At 43.8% G+C, this 16,152-nt stretch overlaps 1 protein-coding gene across 1 annotated transcript; it reads left to right on the top strand.

Moving 5' to 3' along the window:
* The first annotated feature begins 2,176 nt into the window (after positions 1-2,176).
* Positions 2,177-14,999, top strand: LOC115329357. The gene is made up of 6 exons (XM_029990920.2): positions 2,177-2,284; positions 3,631-3,806; positions 3,887-3,972; positions 5,104-5,190; positions 13,284-13,370; positions 14,790-14,999. Exons 1-6 carry the CDS (start codon positions 2,183-2,185, stop codon positions 14,921-14,923), a joined length of 672 nt encoding a protein of 223 aa, XP_029846780.2. The 5' UTR covers positions 2,177-2,182; the 3' UTR covers positions 14,924-14,999.
* The last annotated feature ends 1,153 nt before the right edge of the window (positions 15,000-16,152 follow it).

Genomic DNA, 16,152 nt, shown 5'->3' on the forward strand with positions numbered 1-16,152 from the left:
ATCAGCTCGTAGAATTGGCTGCGTCTGGGCTTAAGGTGAACCGAAGTATAGGAGTCGTCTTCTCTCATTGAACACGGGTTTCAGCCCAACGCTACAGCTGTAGTCGTGTCCAATCTCTGGCCAGCGGTGGCCTTTTTTTAGGGACGCAGAAAAATTCAGCACTTAGGCCTTCTTATATGGAAGGTGTTGCCCGAACCGGGATCTTCCCCGCCTCTTTTCTTCGATGACGTATCTGGCAAAATCATATTTAATAAATTTAGAGATGTCGCGAGTTTCGTGTAATTATTATTGACATTAAACAAATATCATTTTACTACAATTATAAACGAATTCCTCCACTGATATCGAAATATAAAAACTCGGCGCCCGGATATGTTAGTCACAAATCATAGGCCTTCTCATTAACTTTTTTCCCCCTTTATTTTGAACATGGTGGTGCCCGGGGGCTATGCTGAGTAAAGCGCTGGGTGGATTTCATAAACAAGTATACCGCCAAGCTAGTGCATGCTGGGACGCACATGAGTCAAAATGGCGGAGCGTCCCCGCATCCATTAGGAGCGCCCGTGGCACGATCAAACGATGATGGTGCTTGAATAAGTCAACTCCGAAAGCGGCTCAATTGTTTAGTGTAAAAACGGCAAGCTCTTGAAATTTTTGCACCTCCTGCGTAAGCTAAAACATAATTGCCTCTGTAGTATGAATTATTGTGATAATAAAGTATTTGTACAAAATATTAGAGCCCTCAATTACCTAGTTTTATATAGTAGCTATACTGTCAAACTTACAAAATCAAAGGCATCAAGAGCGGATTCTTTTTTTAACACAAACCGACAGTCGTTTCTTTTAAAACTATTTTGATGTGTCGATTACGTTTTTGTTGTTTCGACATTAGAGGGGGATAAAAAGAAACAAGAAACACGTGTCGCGAGTTTCTTGTGTTTGCGTTTCTCCTGACGGTACCACTCTGAACAAAGAATAGATTTATTTTAAAACTTTGTTTTTGATATTCTACTTGAATATAAAAATAAATATAAATATCAGCTCCAAATATTAGTGCTGTAACATTCTTTCTTTTCAATTCAAAGCTTGCATCTATGCATTCATAAAAAAAAGCCAATTTGCAAAAAAAAAAAAACTAATTTTTACGATTTGATGTGATTCCGTTCAATAAGCACTTCAGAAGCGCGAGATGTTTCTCAGAACATTCCCCCTATATTTATTTGATAGCTGGAAACTGACAAAAATGAAAGAAAAAAAAATGCTAACAGAGATGGTTGAGGAACCACACTGCTTAAATCAAGAATGGGCATAAAAAAAACTGGACAACCACGTTTAGCAAATAATGAACGACATCATATATACACCGTCAGTCAAGGAAATAAAATTAAATGTACTGCGTGGAAATTTAGATAGCGGGAACCTAATCCGTCTTGAAATTGCGCCTGGAGTTGAAGCTTAGCTGGGTGCTTTGCAGGACATCTCTTCGCCTCTTGTTTTTCGGAACATAACACGGTAATGATTTCCCTAGCGCGTTCCGGTACGATGCTCATCCATTTCAAAACGACACGAGTGTTGACTGTCCTGGGATATCACAGTTCTGCAGCTCATTTTTTAGTCCACCCACTCGGAGCCGTGATGTGCTAACAAACGCGTTCGCCGACTCCTAAAACATATAGGATAATAATAGAGAAGAGAGTTTCTTGACTAAACCTAGCCTGACATTGTAAAGATTTACCAAAATAAACTCCCCCCCCCCCCCCCCCAAACTGGAGAAATGATCTGTAAAAATAGAATTTTCGTTAAAAAATACTTCTAAACTCCGAGATTGGCCACCATGTTCACTGGATCAATCACCTCCCTTCAAAACAAATTACGTAGTTTCCGAAATTTTCTTAAGCGTTAGAGCTGCTCAGAAACTGCAAAACAGTTGTCACAAACAAAAGGATGCTCAAACAATGCTAACATTACGAAACGCCTGTGCGGCAGATGGCGGAAGAACGTTGATATGAAAAAAAAACAAAAAAAAAAAAAAACATAGAGAATTCATTTAATTAAAAACTGAGTAAATTAAAAATATACTCTTCACGCCCATTCGTCTGCTTATGGTCACGTGGCTTAGAGTAGAAGCAATAAAACCGAACACGCCTCTATCGGGTTCTACCATTCGCCTGGCTCTGCAAACATGAAACTGCAGCGACAACTACTGTTCCTGACGTGTACCATTCTCTTTACCCTCCCCGCCGTCGTTCACGCTGCTAAGAAAAAAGAAGACCTCTTTGAAAAAGTATGTTTTTTTCTCTCTTAATTGAAACCGCACTTATAGCATTCTAATCTCTCGATAGACCCATTACATATATACATTCGTAGGAGGAGTAATTGGCAGCGATACATTTAGTTAGTCAGTGATTATTTGTAGTTGCTCCTTATTAAGAAGGGTTGATTCTTCAATACAGACATTTAGAAAACAATATTAATTTTTTTATTCTAAATTGTATAAGTCAAAATTTTGGGAACCGTGCCCCGCAGGTATGCGCAACTTGCATTCCTTTTTCTAGCTTTTTGCTGCAGACATGGAAACGAGTGTCTCAGTGTAAGATCTTCCCCGTCTGCAGATTTTTAATTACAACCATGTATATGCCTCAAAATACAATGTTCACAATATGGCCATGGAGAAGTGAGTCTTATACCTCTGTCAGACTGGCAATTAACTGTTAGTTCTATCGAATGACATTTGTGTGATCGGCAAATCAGCTCGCGATCTGTCGCGCGCAAAACACGCTACGCCCGGGGTGCCGCGCGCTGATTGGCCGATCGCTCAACTGTCATTCAATGGAACTGACATTAAATTGGCAGTCTGACAGGGATATTATGCGCGAGATTTTTTTAAAGATGCTGATGTGTTTATTTATTTATTTATGTCGTTTAAGACTTTTTCTGTGGTCTTCATAATTCTTCGGTGAAATGTAAAAATACAAAATGATAAATGCGTGAACAAAAGTCTACCATATTGATTTATTCATCCTACAAAATATTGGGCCTGTAAACCTGTACTAAATATTTTTTTTGGCCTTGAAGTTAAAAGGGCAAAATAAGATTAGAATGCGTAGACGTTTTTCTTTTCTTCTTTATGCACCACGATTTTGGTACAGGTAATGAGCGGGGCATCAGAAAAAAGAGGCGCCACGATAGATTTTAAAGGGAATTCCCTTCGAATAAATAGGCGGTCATGCGCAAATTTTTTTTACTGTATCAGTTGCGCCACCATTGCTTATATGTTGTTTTTATAGCAAACTAGCCCTAGCCGTTTTAGTGCTTGATACCCATGCGAAAAATGTCTAGTGGCGTGGCTATGTACAAACGGGTGGCGAACAATATTTCAAAAAAAGAGAGATTCGGCGAATGGACGAATCGGAATTCACAAACCAGTAAAGAAAGTCTCTAACTTGTAAGAAGGCAGTTAAAAGACCTAAGCAATCCACGATATTGGATCTCAACGCACACTGCGGTGAAGAGCAAAACTGCGCTTCTTACCGCACCTCCTAACGGTCCCTATGTAAAAGTGTTGAAAGCACTCAGACCCGAAAAAAAAAAGACACCCACTGAAAATGCCTCCTTTCGTTGTTGTTTCAGCTCATCAAAAACGTTGATGATAAAACATACTGGAGAAAAGATAATCCTGACAAAAACGCTTCTTTGATCAATGTGAACGCAACCTGCATCTCGATGGAGATGGTGCAGTCTCCTAAACCGGAAGAAGGTTGGCCACTTCATATCTTCTTGGAGTTTAAAAACTCCTCGGGAGGATTGTAAGTCATTATTCTAGCTTTGTTTTGCCTTCATAATAAACAAGGAGATTGACTGACAGGCTGTTTCTTTATACTTTCAGAGAACAATATGATGTAGGAGTGAAGAAACCCACTGGGAAACCGAAAAACACAATAAACATGACTTTTCTTGCCGGCGGACTTTACAGTAAGAACCTTTATTGCGAGCCTCCCGAAGCATTTTGGGATGCCTCTCTTTTTTTACGAACAGCCGTCCCTGGCATGTTCTCATCCACGAAATTAAAGGAAAAAACGAACTGAAAACTGCATCGCCCACAGCATGAAGCAATGCGTTTTCCGCTTCGCCTCCTATAGCCGGGGAAAACTTAGGGCATGATACCGACGTTTGCCGGTGCCATGCCATAGTTAATTGCTTCAAATGTTTAGGTTCCGATTGAACAAAAAACTGGAGTGAATTGTGCTCGCAAAGTCCTGTATTGTTAAATTCTTTATCAGCAAAGCGTTTTGTTTACCACCTGTTCATATACGGGGTTTGATAAAAAAATCCGAATTTTGTGCTTGCATAAATACACTAGTACTAAAAGAAAACTTAAAATTAGTGCTAACTTGAGGATAGGGATAGCTTGAGAAAGAATATAGGACGTTACCTGGATCCGAATATCACGAAGCAAAGTTTAATTTCGCTATGCGTCGACGTCCATTAAAAGGCCCGAGATCAGTGTACGATAGGCTATGTAGGCTCCTGTGGAATTTCTTCCCGTGAGAAAATTTGTAAACAAGAAGCCAATGTTGCTGTTGTTTTTCTTGCCGGAATTTCTCGTTGTTTTACCTGAAGTAGCACAGGCGCCCGCAATGTCCCTTCTTTGTCGGACGAAACACAAGTCCAAAAGAATAACGGCTAATAGAGATATGTTTTTAAATATATATTTTATATAAAACGTCATGAATTCAATTCTATCACGACCACTTTGAGTTCTATCATGACCACTAACGTAGTGATTCATACTAATGTCTGTGATGCATTCTTTTGTGCAGATATGAAACAATAGTTTTTTTGTTTTTCTTTTTTGCCATCGGGATCTATATATAGCTATCAATGCAAGCGCAAAATATAACACGAATATCATTTAAAATAATCTTGTCACGATTCAATTGCTGTGTAATTCCAGATGTTATAGGTGTAATTCTAAAGTCTAATTTCTTATTAATTCTTTTGATACTGAGAACCTTCCTAGGAAAGCAAATAAAATTAAGCCATCCTGCAAGAGAAACTTAATTGGATCCTTTTAGGTTAAGTGCTTTTATATTTTATATTCAGCGGAGTACACAGGTCCAGGGGAGTCTTCAGATCCAGAAGTAATGAAGAAACTGGAGAAAGAATTCTACGAAGAGTCGATGAAGGGAAGTAAGGCAAAAAAATTTTTTTATATATCTGGAAACTTTCTTTATCGCGGTTCTAATGAAGCAGTGCTCACAATACTGGTGGTCGAAATAACATGTACACGAAAAGCTTAATGAATTAATATACACTTTTAAAAATGAACAATATTAATATGCAAGGACGCATAACCTTACAATAATTTGTAATAAAATAAAAATAAAACATTTTCTTCGTTCGGGGCACGTGAAAAAGTTCCTACACCAAGAGTCGCATTTTTCTCTTTTTAAAGAAGCAGTTAACTGTGTAGGGATCTCTTATCGTTCCGGCACTTTGTTGGAGGTTTCTGGGTAGTGTGGTTCACGGGAAAGCTAGATAACCGTTTGCACCGAGAAGAGGTCGTAATTTTTAATTCATGCAGGCCAACGGCTATGTCAATGTGTGTATATTTAACTATTCCGTGTATATTCCTTTGCATAACGGGGCTTTTACTGACAATATTTTTGTTTCTTAAAAAAAAAAGTTCAAAGTGGATGTAGAATTACATCGCCTTAAGACAAATATAGGGCATTTGAATGGTGCATTTACTATTTAAAAAAAAATCATAATGTGAAATATGGAGGCAATTATCTTATATCGAAATTCGCAAGTTCTGATTTGAATAATTGTACATAATCTTTATTTTGAGCTAGCAAGAGTAGTAAGAGTCGGTTTGTATAGTCCCTCAGAGAATGAGAAGAGCAGGGCGCGTCTTTCGAACGCCTGACCTTCACCACACGCTCTGTAGCTCCCGTTATGCTTTGGCTGCTCGCAGAGGCAGAATCATTGTGAAATGAAGGAAACTAGCGCTGGAGGTGGGACAGCTCAAGTTTTTCTCTGGAGTTCTTAACTTGTCAGTGTTATAGTGGTTGTTTATGACCGCTTGGGCTATCATCTTAAATCAGAAGGCTCAACTTTGAAAATGACAATTTGAGCAAAACTTTTAGGGGGATGGGGGGGGGGGGGGGGGCGCTGATTCCGTCTCTAGGGCTGATACTTTATGTCTCATTATATAGAGACACTATTTGCGCAGAAAATATAAGATACCTATTAAGAGGAAGTTCTCAAGTCTACTTAGCGTACTGACATCAGGAGCGTGCTATCCACGACGTTGCGAAACTGTGGTAGGTGCAAGTATAAAACTGCATAGAATTGCGACGACTGCAACGTGACGAGAGATTCGAATTGGGGACGTTTTTAGGATTCTAATCTTCCAAATATGGCAATGTGTTTTAAGGCAAGGTGGGACAAACTGAGACAGAAAATTTTAATTTCAACGGTAATTTTTAGTTTTTTTATTTAATATTTAAGAAAAACACAGAATGGGGATGTTCTTGGATGTGTTGCTTCTATGCTCAGTAGATATTATTTAACTGGACCTCTCCGAACATTAAACAAAACTACAATACCTGAAAGTCACACTATGTCTCATTTTGCCCCGCCCTGAGAGGCAAAATGAGACAACGCTGTGGGGTACAATGAGATACGCATAAAAAAAACGGATATGCGTTCAGTTTCCAGAATAAAAAGTGAAAGCCGCTTACAACTCCCTGTAACGCCGAATTGGAGCGCAGCTCTTGAGGAGGAGGAGGGAAGGGCGCTGGGGGGGGGGGTTAGACTAACCAGGGGGGGGGTCATGTGACCTTGGGGGTCACGTGACCCCCAATGCCGATGATGTTATCACTGACGTCACTGATGATGTCATCAGTGACGATGACGATGCGGGTACCGATGACGTCATTAGTGACGTCACTGATGACTTCACCAGTGATGATGACGATGACGATGCGAATGTCGGTGACGTCATCAGTGACGTCGCTGACGACGTCATCAGTGATGATGACGATGACGATGTGGATGCCGGTGACGACATCAGTGACGTCACTGATGACGTCATCAGTGATGATGGCGATGACGATGCGGATGTTGGTAACGTCACCGGCATCCACATCGTCATCGTCATCATCCCTGATGACGTCACCGTCATCCACATCGTCATCGTCATCATCACTGATGACGTCACCGGCATCCACATCGTCATCGTCATCATCACTGATGACGTCACCGGCATCCGCATCGTCATCGTCATCATCACTGATGACGTCATCATCAATGATGACGTCACCGGCATCCACATCGTCATCATTACTGATGACGTCACCGGCATCCACATCGTCATCGTCACTGATGACGTCATCATCATTGATGACGTCATCATCACTGATGACGTCACCGGCATCCACATCGTCATCGTCGTCATCACTGATGACGTCACCGGCATCCACATCGTCATCGTCATCATCACTGATGACGTCACCGGCATCCGCATCGTCATCGTCATCATCACTGATGTTGACGTCATCAATGATGATGACGATGACGATGTGGATGCCGGTGACGTCATCAGTGTCGATGACGTCATCGGGGGGTCACGCGACATCGCCGGGGGTCACGTGACCTCGGGGGGTCACGTGACCTCAGGAGAGTCACGTGACTTCGGGGGGTCACGTGACCTCGGGGGGGTCACGTGCCCCCCCACGAAGTCACGTGACCCCGGTGGGGGGCTCGCGCGGTGCATTATGGGACATTTCCCATGATGCACCGCGCGGTTACGCCGACGCCGACGGCGACGGCGACGGCGACGGCGACGGCGACGGCGACGCCGACGCCGCTCAAGCCGGAAACGGGCCCCTAAGAGCTGCGCTCTAAAACAACTGAAACACTTTGTTTGAACTGCAACGCACTCCTTCCCTTCCATGCACCCGATTTATACTGAAAGCTGGGCTGCTTGGCTCCAAATTTCTTTGCATACCAGGCACTGCCAGTCTCTTGTGGTGTGCATCGCACGGTCTGCAGAACACTCGGACATTAATAATCTTCCCCGAGGAATTCACCTTGTTTTGTTTTTGTTTCGGAATGCGTGTGTTTGTGTGTGTGTTTGTGTGTGTGTGTGTCGGGGGGGGGGGGGGGGGAGCGGACCGCCGCTCCTTGGCCAACATCAGCTTTGCCTTGTGGGGAGATACATTAGAACAGTGCTGCTCTCCGACCTGCTTGTTCCCTTTTAGAGCGCAGCTCTTAGGGGCCCGTACCCGGCTTGAGCGGCGTCGGCGTCGCCGTCGCCGTCGGCGTCGCCGTCGGCGTCGGCGTAACCAAGGTCATCCCAAGGTCACGTGACCCCCAAGGTCACGTGACCCCTCCCAAGGTCATCTCAAGGTCACGTGACCCCCTGAAGGTCACATAACCCCTGAAGGTCACGTGACCTTGGGGGTCACGTGGGGTCATCTTGGGATCACGTGACCCCCAAGGTCACATGACCCCTCGAGGTCACGTGACCCCTTCCAAGGTCATCTCAAGGTCACGTGACCCCAAGACCCCACGTGACCCTTTGAAGGTCACGTGACCCCCGTCACGTGACCCCTCTGAGGTCACGTGACCCCTCTGAGGTCACGTGACCCCCGAGGTCACGTGGTCTCCTCCCCAAGGTCACGTGACCCCCGAGGTCACGTGACCCCCAAGGTCACGTGACCCCTTCCAAGGTCATCTCAAGGTCACGTGACCCCCCAGGTCACGTGACCCCTCTGAGGTCACGCGACCCCTCTGAGGTCACGTGACCCGCCGAGGTCATGTGACCCCTCCAGGTCACGTGACCCCCAAGGTCACGTGGGGGTCACCTTGGGGGTCACGTGACCTTGAGGTGACCCCCAGGTCACGCCTCCCCGAGGTCACATGACCCCCTCCCCGAAGTCACGTGACACCCCCCCCCCCGAGGTCACGTGACCCCCCCCCCGGAGCATATTAAAGAATGAGGGGAGGAGGAGGAGAAGGGGGAGGGGTCTACCCTCCCCTCACTACCCTTCACTCCTCCTCCTCAAGAGCTGCGCTCCAATTCGGCGTTACAGGGATTTGTAAACGGCTTTCACTTTTTTGTATCCTACGTTAAAATTAGGTGATGATGAATTCATGCACAAATTGTCCAGGCACCAATGCATGCAGCTTGTTAACGTACAAACCCAGCATGCTGCTTGACGTTTCAATTGTATAGCAAAAGTTGTAATCAATCTGTACAGTACAACCACAGTACGCTGTAATAGCACTGGCAGCCTGAGGGGGCCTGTGGAAACGGCCATTTATGAAAACGGGCAGGGGTGGGGATTAAAATAAGACAATTCCCAAAACAATTTAGATGTTTTTCTATATTAAAATTTGTATGTCGCACAAAAGACCTAAAAAGGCCCTAGACTCCAATGAACCGTAAAACAGCAGCAAAATTGATCCGAGTAAACCACGTATTTTTCAGAGCCTCCGATTTCCTGTTTTACAAGCATAAACTAGAGTGAACAAAAATCATAAATGGTACCTTCTTTTACGGGTATCGACGACTAACAGTTATTGGGAGCGCGCTTTCGCGGAAAGTAAATAGTGTTATCTAGTTTTTTTTTTATGCCATACGTAACCAGATTTTTTCTAAAAGCTACACCATTAAAAACTTTTCGTATATCGCTTTTGTACTAAGATAAGGGGGAGGAGGAGAAACCTTTCTTGAAAATAAAACTTTCAGCCCTTCCACTCTGGTGAAGAAGGAAGACCAGCGGAGCTGTACAACGGAAACTAATGGCCGGCCGCAAGTCGGCAAGCCAGAGTGGAAAGGCTGCCGCCATCTATGAGCAGCGCCGGCATCCAGATACGTGGCTTGCCGCCGTCCCTGATAGATGGCGGTAGCTGTCCAGAGTTCGGTGTCTTCATTTCTTTGAGGGGGTCACGATCCTGGGGAAACTAGCCCTTAACAGCTCCGCTGTAAAAAGACCCTAAATACAGAGCCCTAGTACGATGAGGATCCGCGTTAACGATAAAATGCACGCGAAGAACAATCTTCAAAACCTCACTAAATATTAGTCGGCGCCTCAAAGACATCTGTTCTCTGTAATTTTATCTTTAAAGTAACGCGAAATGTTGTCAGCGCCGGGCGATGCCTGACTAGGTTGTACAAAACGAACGCACTTGTTGGAGATTGAGAGCACTTTCCTGAAGGCCCCTTGACATCCTGAACTAACGGTCTATAAAGAAGTTTTCTCTCTCTCTCTCTCTCTCCCCTGTGGGCGCGGCCCAAGGCCATACCCACTTGCAAAGCGCGTACAGAAGGGGATATGTCGAGATCACTCCGTTCTCCCATTGGCTGAAAGAGGACCCACACTTCCTGGATCTCTAAACTGGACACTTGACAAAAAAAGTGGGCGAGGAATTCGACTGCCGTGATTGGCTGGCGCCAAGGTCAAGCACGGCGCCGGAATGCTCACCGGCTTTTTCGCCAGGTGTACAAATAAGGGCATTTCGTGTGCCACTATCACGGTCACCACAATAGCATCGCTGTGCTAGCAACAACGCCACAACTGTAATGGCCAGTTCAATAATTAAAAATCGGGTTTTAAATCAAATAAAGAAAGCAAGGGCTATAAAACATATAAGGTGTTAGCTTCCCATTCGCGAATGAACAGCACCTCAATCAGCTAATTCTTGGTATAACCGCGGAAATATTTTTCGAGAATTTGAGAAGTGAAGAGTGCGCATCCACACTTTGAATAGGCGTACAAGATACGCAAGTGAACGTATGCCCATTGCTTTTACTGCATAGTGAGATAGTTACAGAAAGTTGTCTGCGAGAATAGCATCTTATCTTCTAAAACTGGAGTACACGATGGCGCTGCTTCCTGGATGCAGATTACAGTTCCATTTCGCAATTGTGTATAAGCCTTCAGTCTCAAGCACTCAAATACCACACAAACGTCTTAAGCATCAGTTTTACCGCTGGCGGACTCGGGAGTAAGAACATCCCGTACTGCTAGCTACCAGGGGCAGTTTCAAGTAATTGCGAACAAAGCGTGAGGCCGCAAGCAATCTGGTGTATGTTCATCATTCTTGTTTTTCTGTTGTCACCGCAGCCCTTTTTTTAGTATTTTAAGGCGAAAGCATTAACTGTCTCGTGGAGCGAGCCGACGTCATAAGTTTGAAGCACGAAAACGGCACCTTAAATCCTTTCTTTAAGTGTAGCCAGCTGACAGCTATGAAACCACGCAAAAAGCCTAGACACGGCACCTAGTTTCCTCAATCCCAAATTAGCTAAGTAAAGCTGATGAATTTTCGGCTTCGGTCCCATTGGCCGCTGCGCGTCAGTTTGAACGATCCCGCACCCGATGGCGCTGCGTGTCCGCGAGGCAGCGGCTCCACCGTTCCGCGCCCAAGGTCAGCGCGTTGTATGCGCCGCAGACGAAACGGAGCGAAGAGCGGCGTGCGTGCTTTCGCATTCACAACTCATAAGAAGTGCTTAGGTGTACCTCGAGCATTTTTTGTCCTCACAATGATATTCTTTTTCTTTCTTTTTTTCTTTTGTCGCCGCAGTTTAGAGCAAATATTTATTTATCAGTTTTGTATTTTTGTTTCCTAAAAATACTCGATACGGATACATTCTTTTTTAAGAACCCAAGAACCAAAAGCCGATTAGGAACAAAGGGAAAACAGCTTCCCTTAAGGAATGTGATTTTTGTTCTGCCTCCTGCAGATAAGAAACTCGAGAATGATACCAACATGTGTAAGTGTCATGTTTTAGTTGACTCCTCCCAGCGTTTGGAGATTGAATTAACCCAAGCCTCAAGCCAATTGTTCCCAGGGACATAATGACTGTTTGGAGAAACACCACGCCGCAAACTGGCGAAGAGATCGGGCTTAAAACGTTCCTCAGAATATTCACGCAACTGCAAAAAAATACAGCCGACCACGGTGGGGAGTTTATATTGCTAAGGGATTCTAAGCGCCTTTTATGCACCCCTGAAAACCGCAACAACGTTGCTAAAAGAATTTTAGCCTTCTTGTCTCCACTTAACCATATGCAAGGTCTTAGAAGCAAAACGAAACCCGTTTATAGTGCTGGTCCCAAAAAACTACGGCTCACATACAATCTAAAAGTAGAGTAAATGTTGTGATAAAATTAAATATTTCGAGAACACGACGTTACTTGGATTAAAGGCAAAAAAGCTAAATTAGATTTCGCTGCGCGTCGACGTACACTTAGGCCAAATATCCGTGCAACTAAGAAAAAGTATACTCTAGAGGTTCGTACAGCGTTTATTTCTGCGATAAACTTTGTGATCAAGCAAGGTAATGTTACTTTTTTTTTCTTGGTGAGAGGTGTTTCATTGTTTACTAAAATCAGTACGCTCAGCTTCTACATTGCCATTTTTTATCGACTAGATCATGTCGAGTGGACGTTAGTTTTTATAAAACTTGAATATTTTTTCTCGTGCCGATTTTTATTCAAGAACCGCCATGTTCCCATAGTTCCGGACTTTATCACCACAACTAGGGTTGAACTTCAAACATCCTTTTGACTTCCTTTGGCGAACACTTTATATATGCGAACCAAGAATCCTGGTTTTATATTCTCCTTTTAGATATAAAATTTACTAGTATAGGTATCAGTTCATGTTTACGCTGTTCCCATAATTAACTCCCCTGATAATATGAACCCGTCGAGGAAAGCTAACACAATATTGAGCTGTATTTCTCGTGTATTTTGCTCCAGTCTATGTGGAAATGCGAAATCATAGCTTGTCTTTGAGGAAGGCTATAATCCACTCATTAAATTGCGACCAATTTTGTAGCGAATAACTTCACTCGCAGACGACTTTCTGCGGCATTTGAGAAGTAAAGGGCACGCCTGCACAGCTTTGATCCGCGCTCAAAGGAAGCGAGCATTCGTGCTCACATAGTTTTGGCTGCCTAGCCACGGATATTTGTTTGCGAGTACAAGTAATTAATGTTCGCTCATTTTCATTCAATCAAACTAAATCATATAAATTTTATTTGTTGTCAAGACGGCACATGACAAGAGGGGAGCTTTTATTTGGCATGATGAGTTCGGTCATGCTCAGCGGGTCACCGATTCCATTCAGCTTTCTCCTTTTCAAAACAAAAAAAAAAGGGGGGAGGGGGGAACCTAAAGACGTGCATTTATACATTTATACAGGCCTCCTGAAATAGTGATCACATAATATCCTTTTATTCAAGTTACTTTTATATTTTCTTTTCAGAGTTGGTGAACAGGACTGTGGAATATACAATTCGGAGTACAAACAGCACTCTCAGCATTCTAAAGAAAAAGAAAAAAGGAGATGAAGGTGAGGCAAAAAACCATTGTTCTAAAACTGGAAAAAGATTGTATTGCAGCCGCGACGAAGCCTTTCACACAATAATAGAAGTGTAAGTCAAGTGTACACGAAAACTATTTAAAGTGACCTTTTTAAATGTCACAATACTTATATAAAATGCTTAAAAAAGCTTTCAATAAAATAAAATAAAACGTTAATTAATTTATTTGATTAAGACGACATGTCTGTACAGCAAGATATATATGTGGGACAAAAATAGGACATTTGGATACGATATTTAGAGTTTCCTAAATATACATATTGTAAACTAGAGAGGTTATTAGCCGATACAAAAATTTACAAGATTTTATTTACAATAAAATCCTACATTCAACATTAAAACCGATTAGCACAAGTGATCTAGGTTGGGAACTGTGAATGCGCCACACGCGGCGCTGTATAGCGCGGATGCATCGAGATCGAGAGCGGTAGGGCGGTTCCCACTTTTCACTCTTGGGGGCGCTTCGGCATACACCTTTTCCATTTTGTTTCCTTTCCATTTGTTTTTTTGTTTTTTTGTTTTCATCCATGGCCACAACCTGGCCAGCGTCCGAAAAACATATCGAAGTCAAAGCAGCGAATAAAAAAGAAGATACCACCGCTCTCAACGAGCGAGCAAAATGAATAGTGATGTATTTGCTGTGAAAGTCTAAGCCAGAGCAGCGGCGATCTGAAAGCGTGGTTTGTAAACGGGTTCTATTTGTCGAACTTCTGCGTGTTACATATATGGAACACGCCAGGCAATCTTCATCTGAAAGTCGATAGATAGATCAGGACCAAAAAATTACAATATTATAAAAATAAATGTTGCAACACAGGGTTGATTTCGAGCAGATACTCTCTGTCATGCATGTAAACTAGTTGTCGGCCTGGAGTACCTATGTTTTCTTTTGAAGGCAATAGTTCTTTTTGTCCTCATTCGGGATAGTATCCGGGAATACATGTACATTTTGAGGTAAAGTGATGTGCATAAACTGACAGAAAGAAAGGAACAAAAGCCTTACTATTTGCATTCGAAAATAATCGTACCTTTGCTCGCGAAAACATAATTTTCAGCGTGCAACTGTGTCTGGTGTTTATCGAGTCTTTTTTGCCAATTTTTGTTTAGAGTGTCTCAGGGAAATCGTGTTATATGAAAGACCAGTGTATCTCAGTGTTTCTAATTCGGTCTTATAATACATGTATCTCGGCATTTGCACTCCCGAATACATTTTAAAACTCTACGCAGCCCTAATTGCAACACAAAAATATATTACCTATTACGTAGCACTAGTGCACGAAAGGGGCGATTATTTGTTTTCGTAATTAGAGCTTGAGAGGACTTACCATTGTGCAAAATAGAACAGAGAGCGGGCCCTGTCAAGTGTAAAACTAATTGTCTCGTTCCAGGGTGTTCATACTGGCTTCTGTACTCGACCAAGGACGAACACAGTGAGAAGTGGACTCTGCCACCAGGCGAAGACTGCCAAATAGAGGTGCACACCACACAAAAACCCCACGACTGCTCGGCAAGAAAAGACTGAGGGGACGCAGAACCAGAAGCCACAAGGCATAAACTTAAGAACACCTGCAGAAGCAAGAGCGGTGTTTATGCTGGGACCAAGTCATGGTGATGGTAGATGACCAGAAATAAAAAGTATCTTGAACCGAAAATAATCTGCGAAAAAAATTATGCAAATTTCTGACGAGCTACGTGGGAACAACAGAAGAAGTCATCGCACCCTCGCCCAGACATTTAGGAAATTTCTAGTGAACAATTGGGGGATATGTATAAAATGCCCTTCTCCCCTTTTTCCTATCTCCTTAACACATCCCGCGTTTCTGCTGGTGATGTGCCCAGCCTTGTACATGTAGAGGGCGCTAGTGTAGCCACTGAATGGTATCTAAGGTTTGGCTCCAGCAAGTTGAAGATTACTCCTTTATGTCGGGCCTGTCCGCCGCGTCCGAATAAACTAAGGTGGGCACCCTCCTAAACTGTATGGGTATCCAAGCCCGCGTGGTCCTTCGCATTTCATGACGGACGACGAGGCCTACCGTTCTTTCGCCGACGTCACAGCAAAGCTCAAGGGGTACTTCGTGCACCCCGCCAACGAGGTGTACGAGTCAAATCGCTTCCACAAGCGCACGCAGTTGGCGGGCGAGATCAAACACGCGTTCTTCACGGCGTGGCAAACCTCGTTAAAAGTGCGACTACCCGGCATGCGGCGGAGGACCCCATTGTACGAGACATGTTTTTCGTCGGGCTGCAAGACTCGCGCCTGTCCGACCAAGTTTGCCGGGACCCGAAGCTGACGCTCCAAGAAGTGCTCATAATAGCTCGACAACACCAAGACGCGGAAAACGAAAGAAAAAATTATAAAGCGACAGCTGCGCGCAGCCAAGTCTCCTTAATGTTGACACTGCGTCGAGGAAGCTATCCCAGATGACGCCCGCCTCTAAATTTCGGGAACATTCTCGAAGCCGAGACCACAGCCGAGACTGACAGCCCTGTGGGTTGAAGGCGTCGTGCGACTACTGTGGCAACGCACCGCACTCACGTTCTGAGTGTCCAACCAAAAGGCATGCACGTAACCTGTCAGGTTCCAGCGTCTATAAAACACTTTATGTATAACACCCGTAAATCATGCCCGCTCATTCCAACCGCCGAAACCACTCGGCGGCTTTGCATGGCAACGCTCGCCTAGTCTCGTTGGACAAACCCATACCTTACAATTCTCCCTCCTTAGATTAAATGTTCAGCCGGTTTTCATAA

Source organism: Ixodes scapularis, unplaced genomic scaffold (genome assembly GCF_016920785.2).
Source record: "Ixodes scapularis isolate PalLabHiFi unplaced genomic scaffold, ASM1692078v2 PGA_scaffold3__209_contigs__length_174095766, whole genome shotgun sequence".
Lineage (NCBI taxonomy): Eukaryota > Metazoa > Arthropoda > Arachnida > Ixodida > Ixodidae > Ixodes > Ixodes scapularis.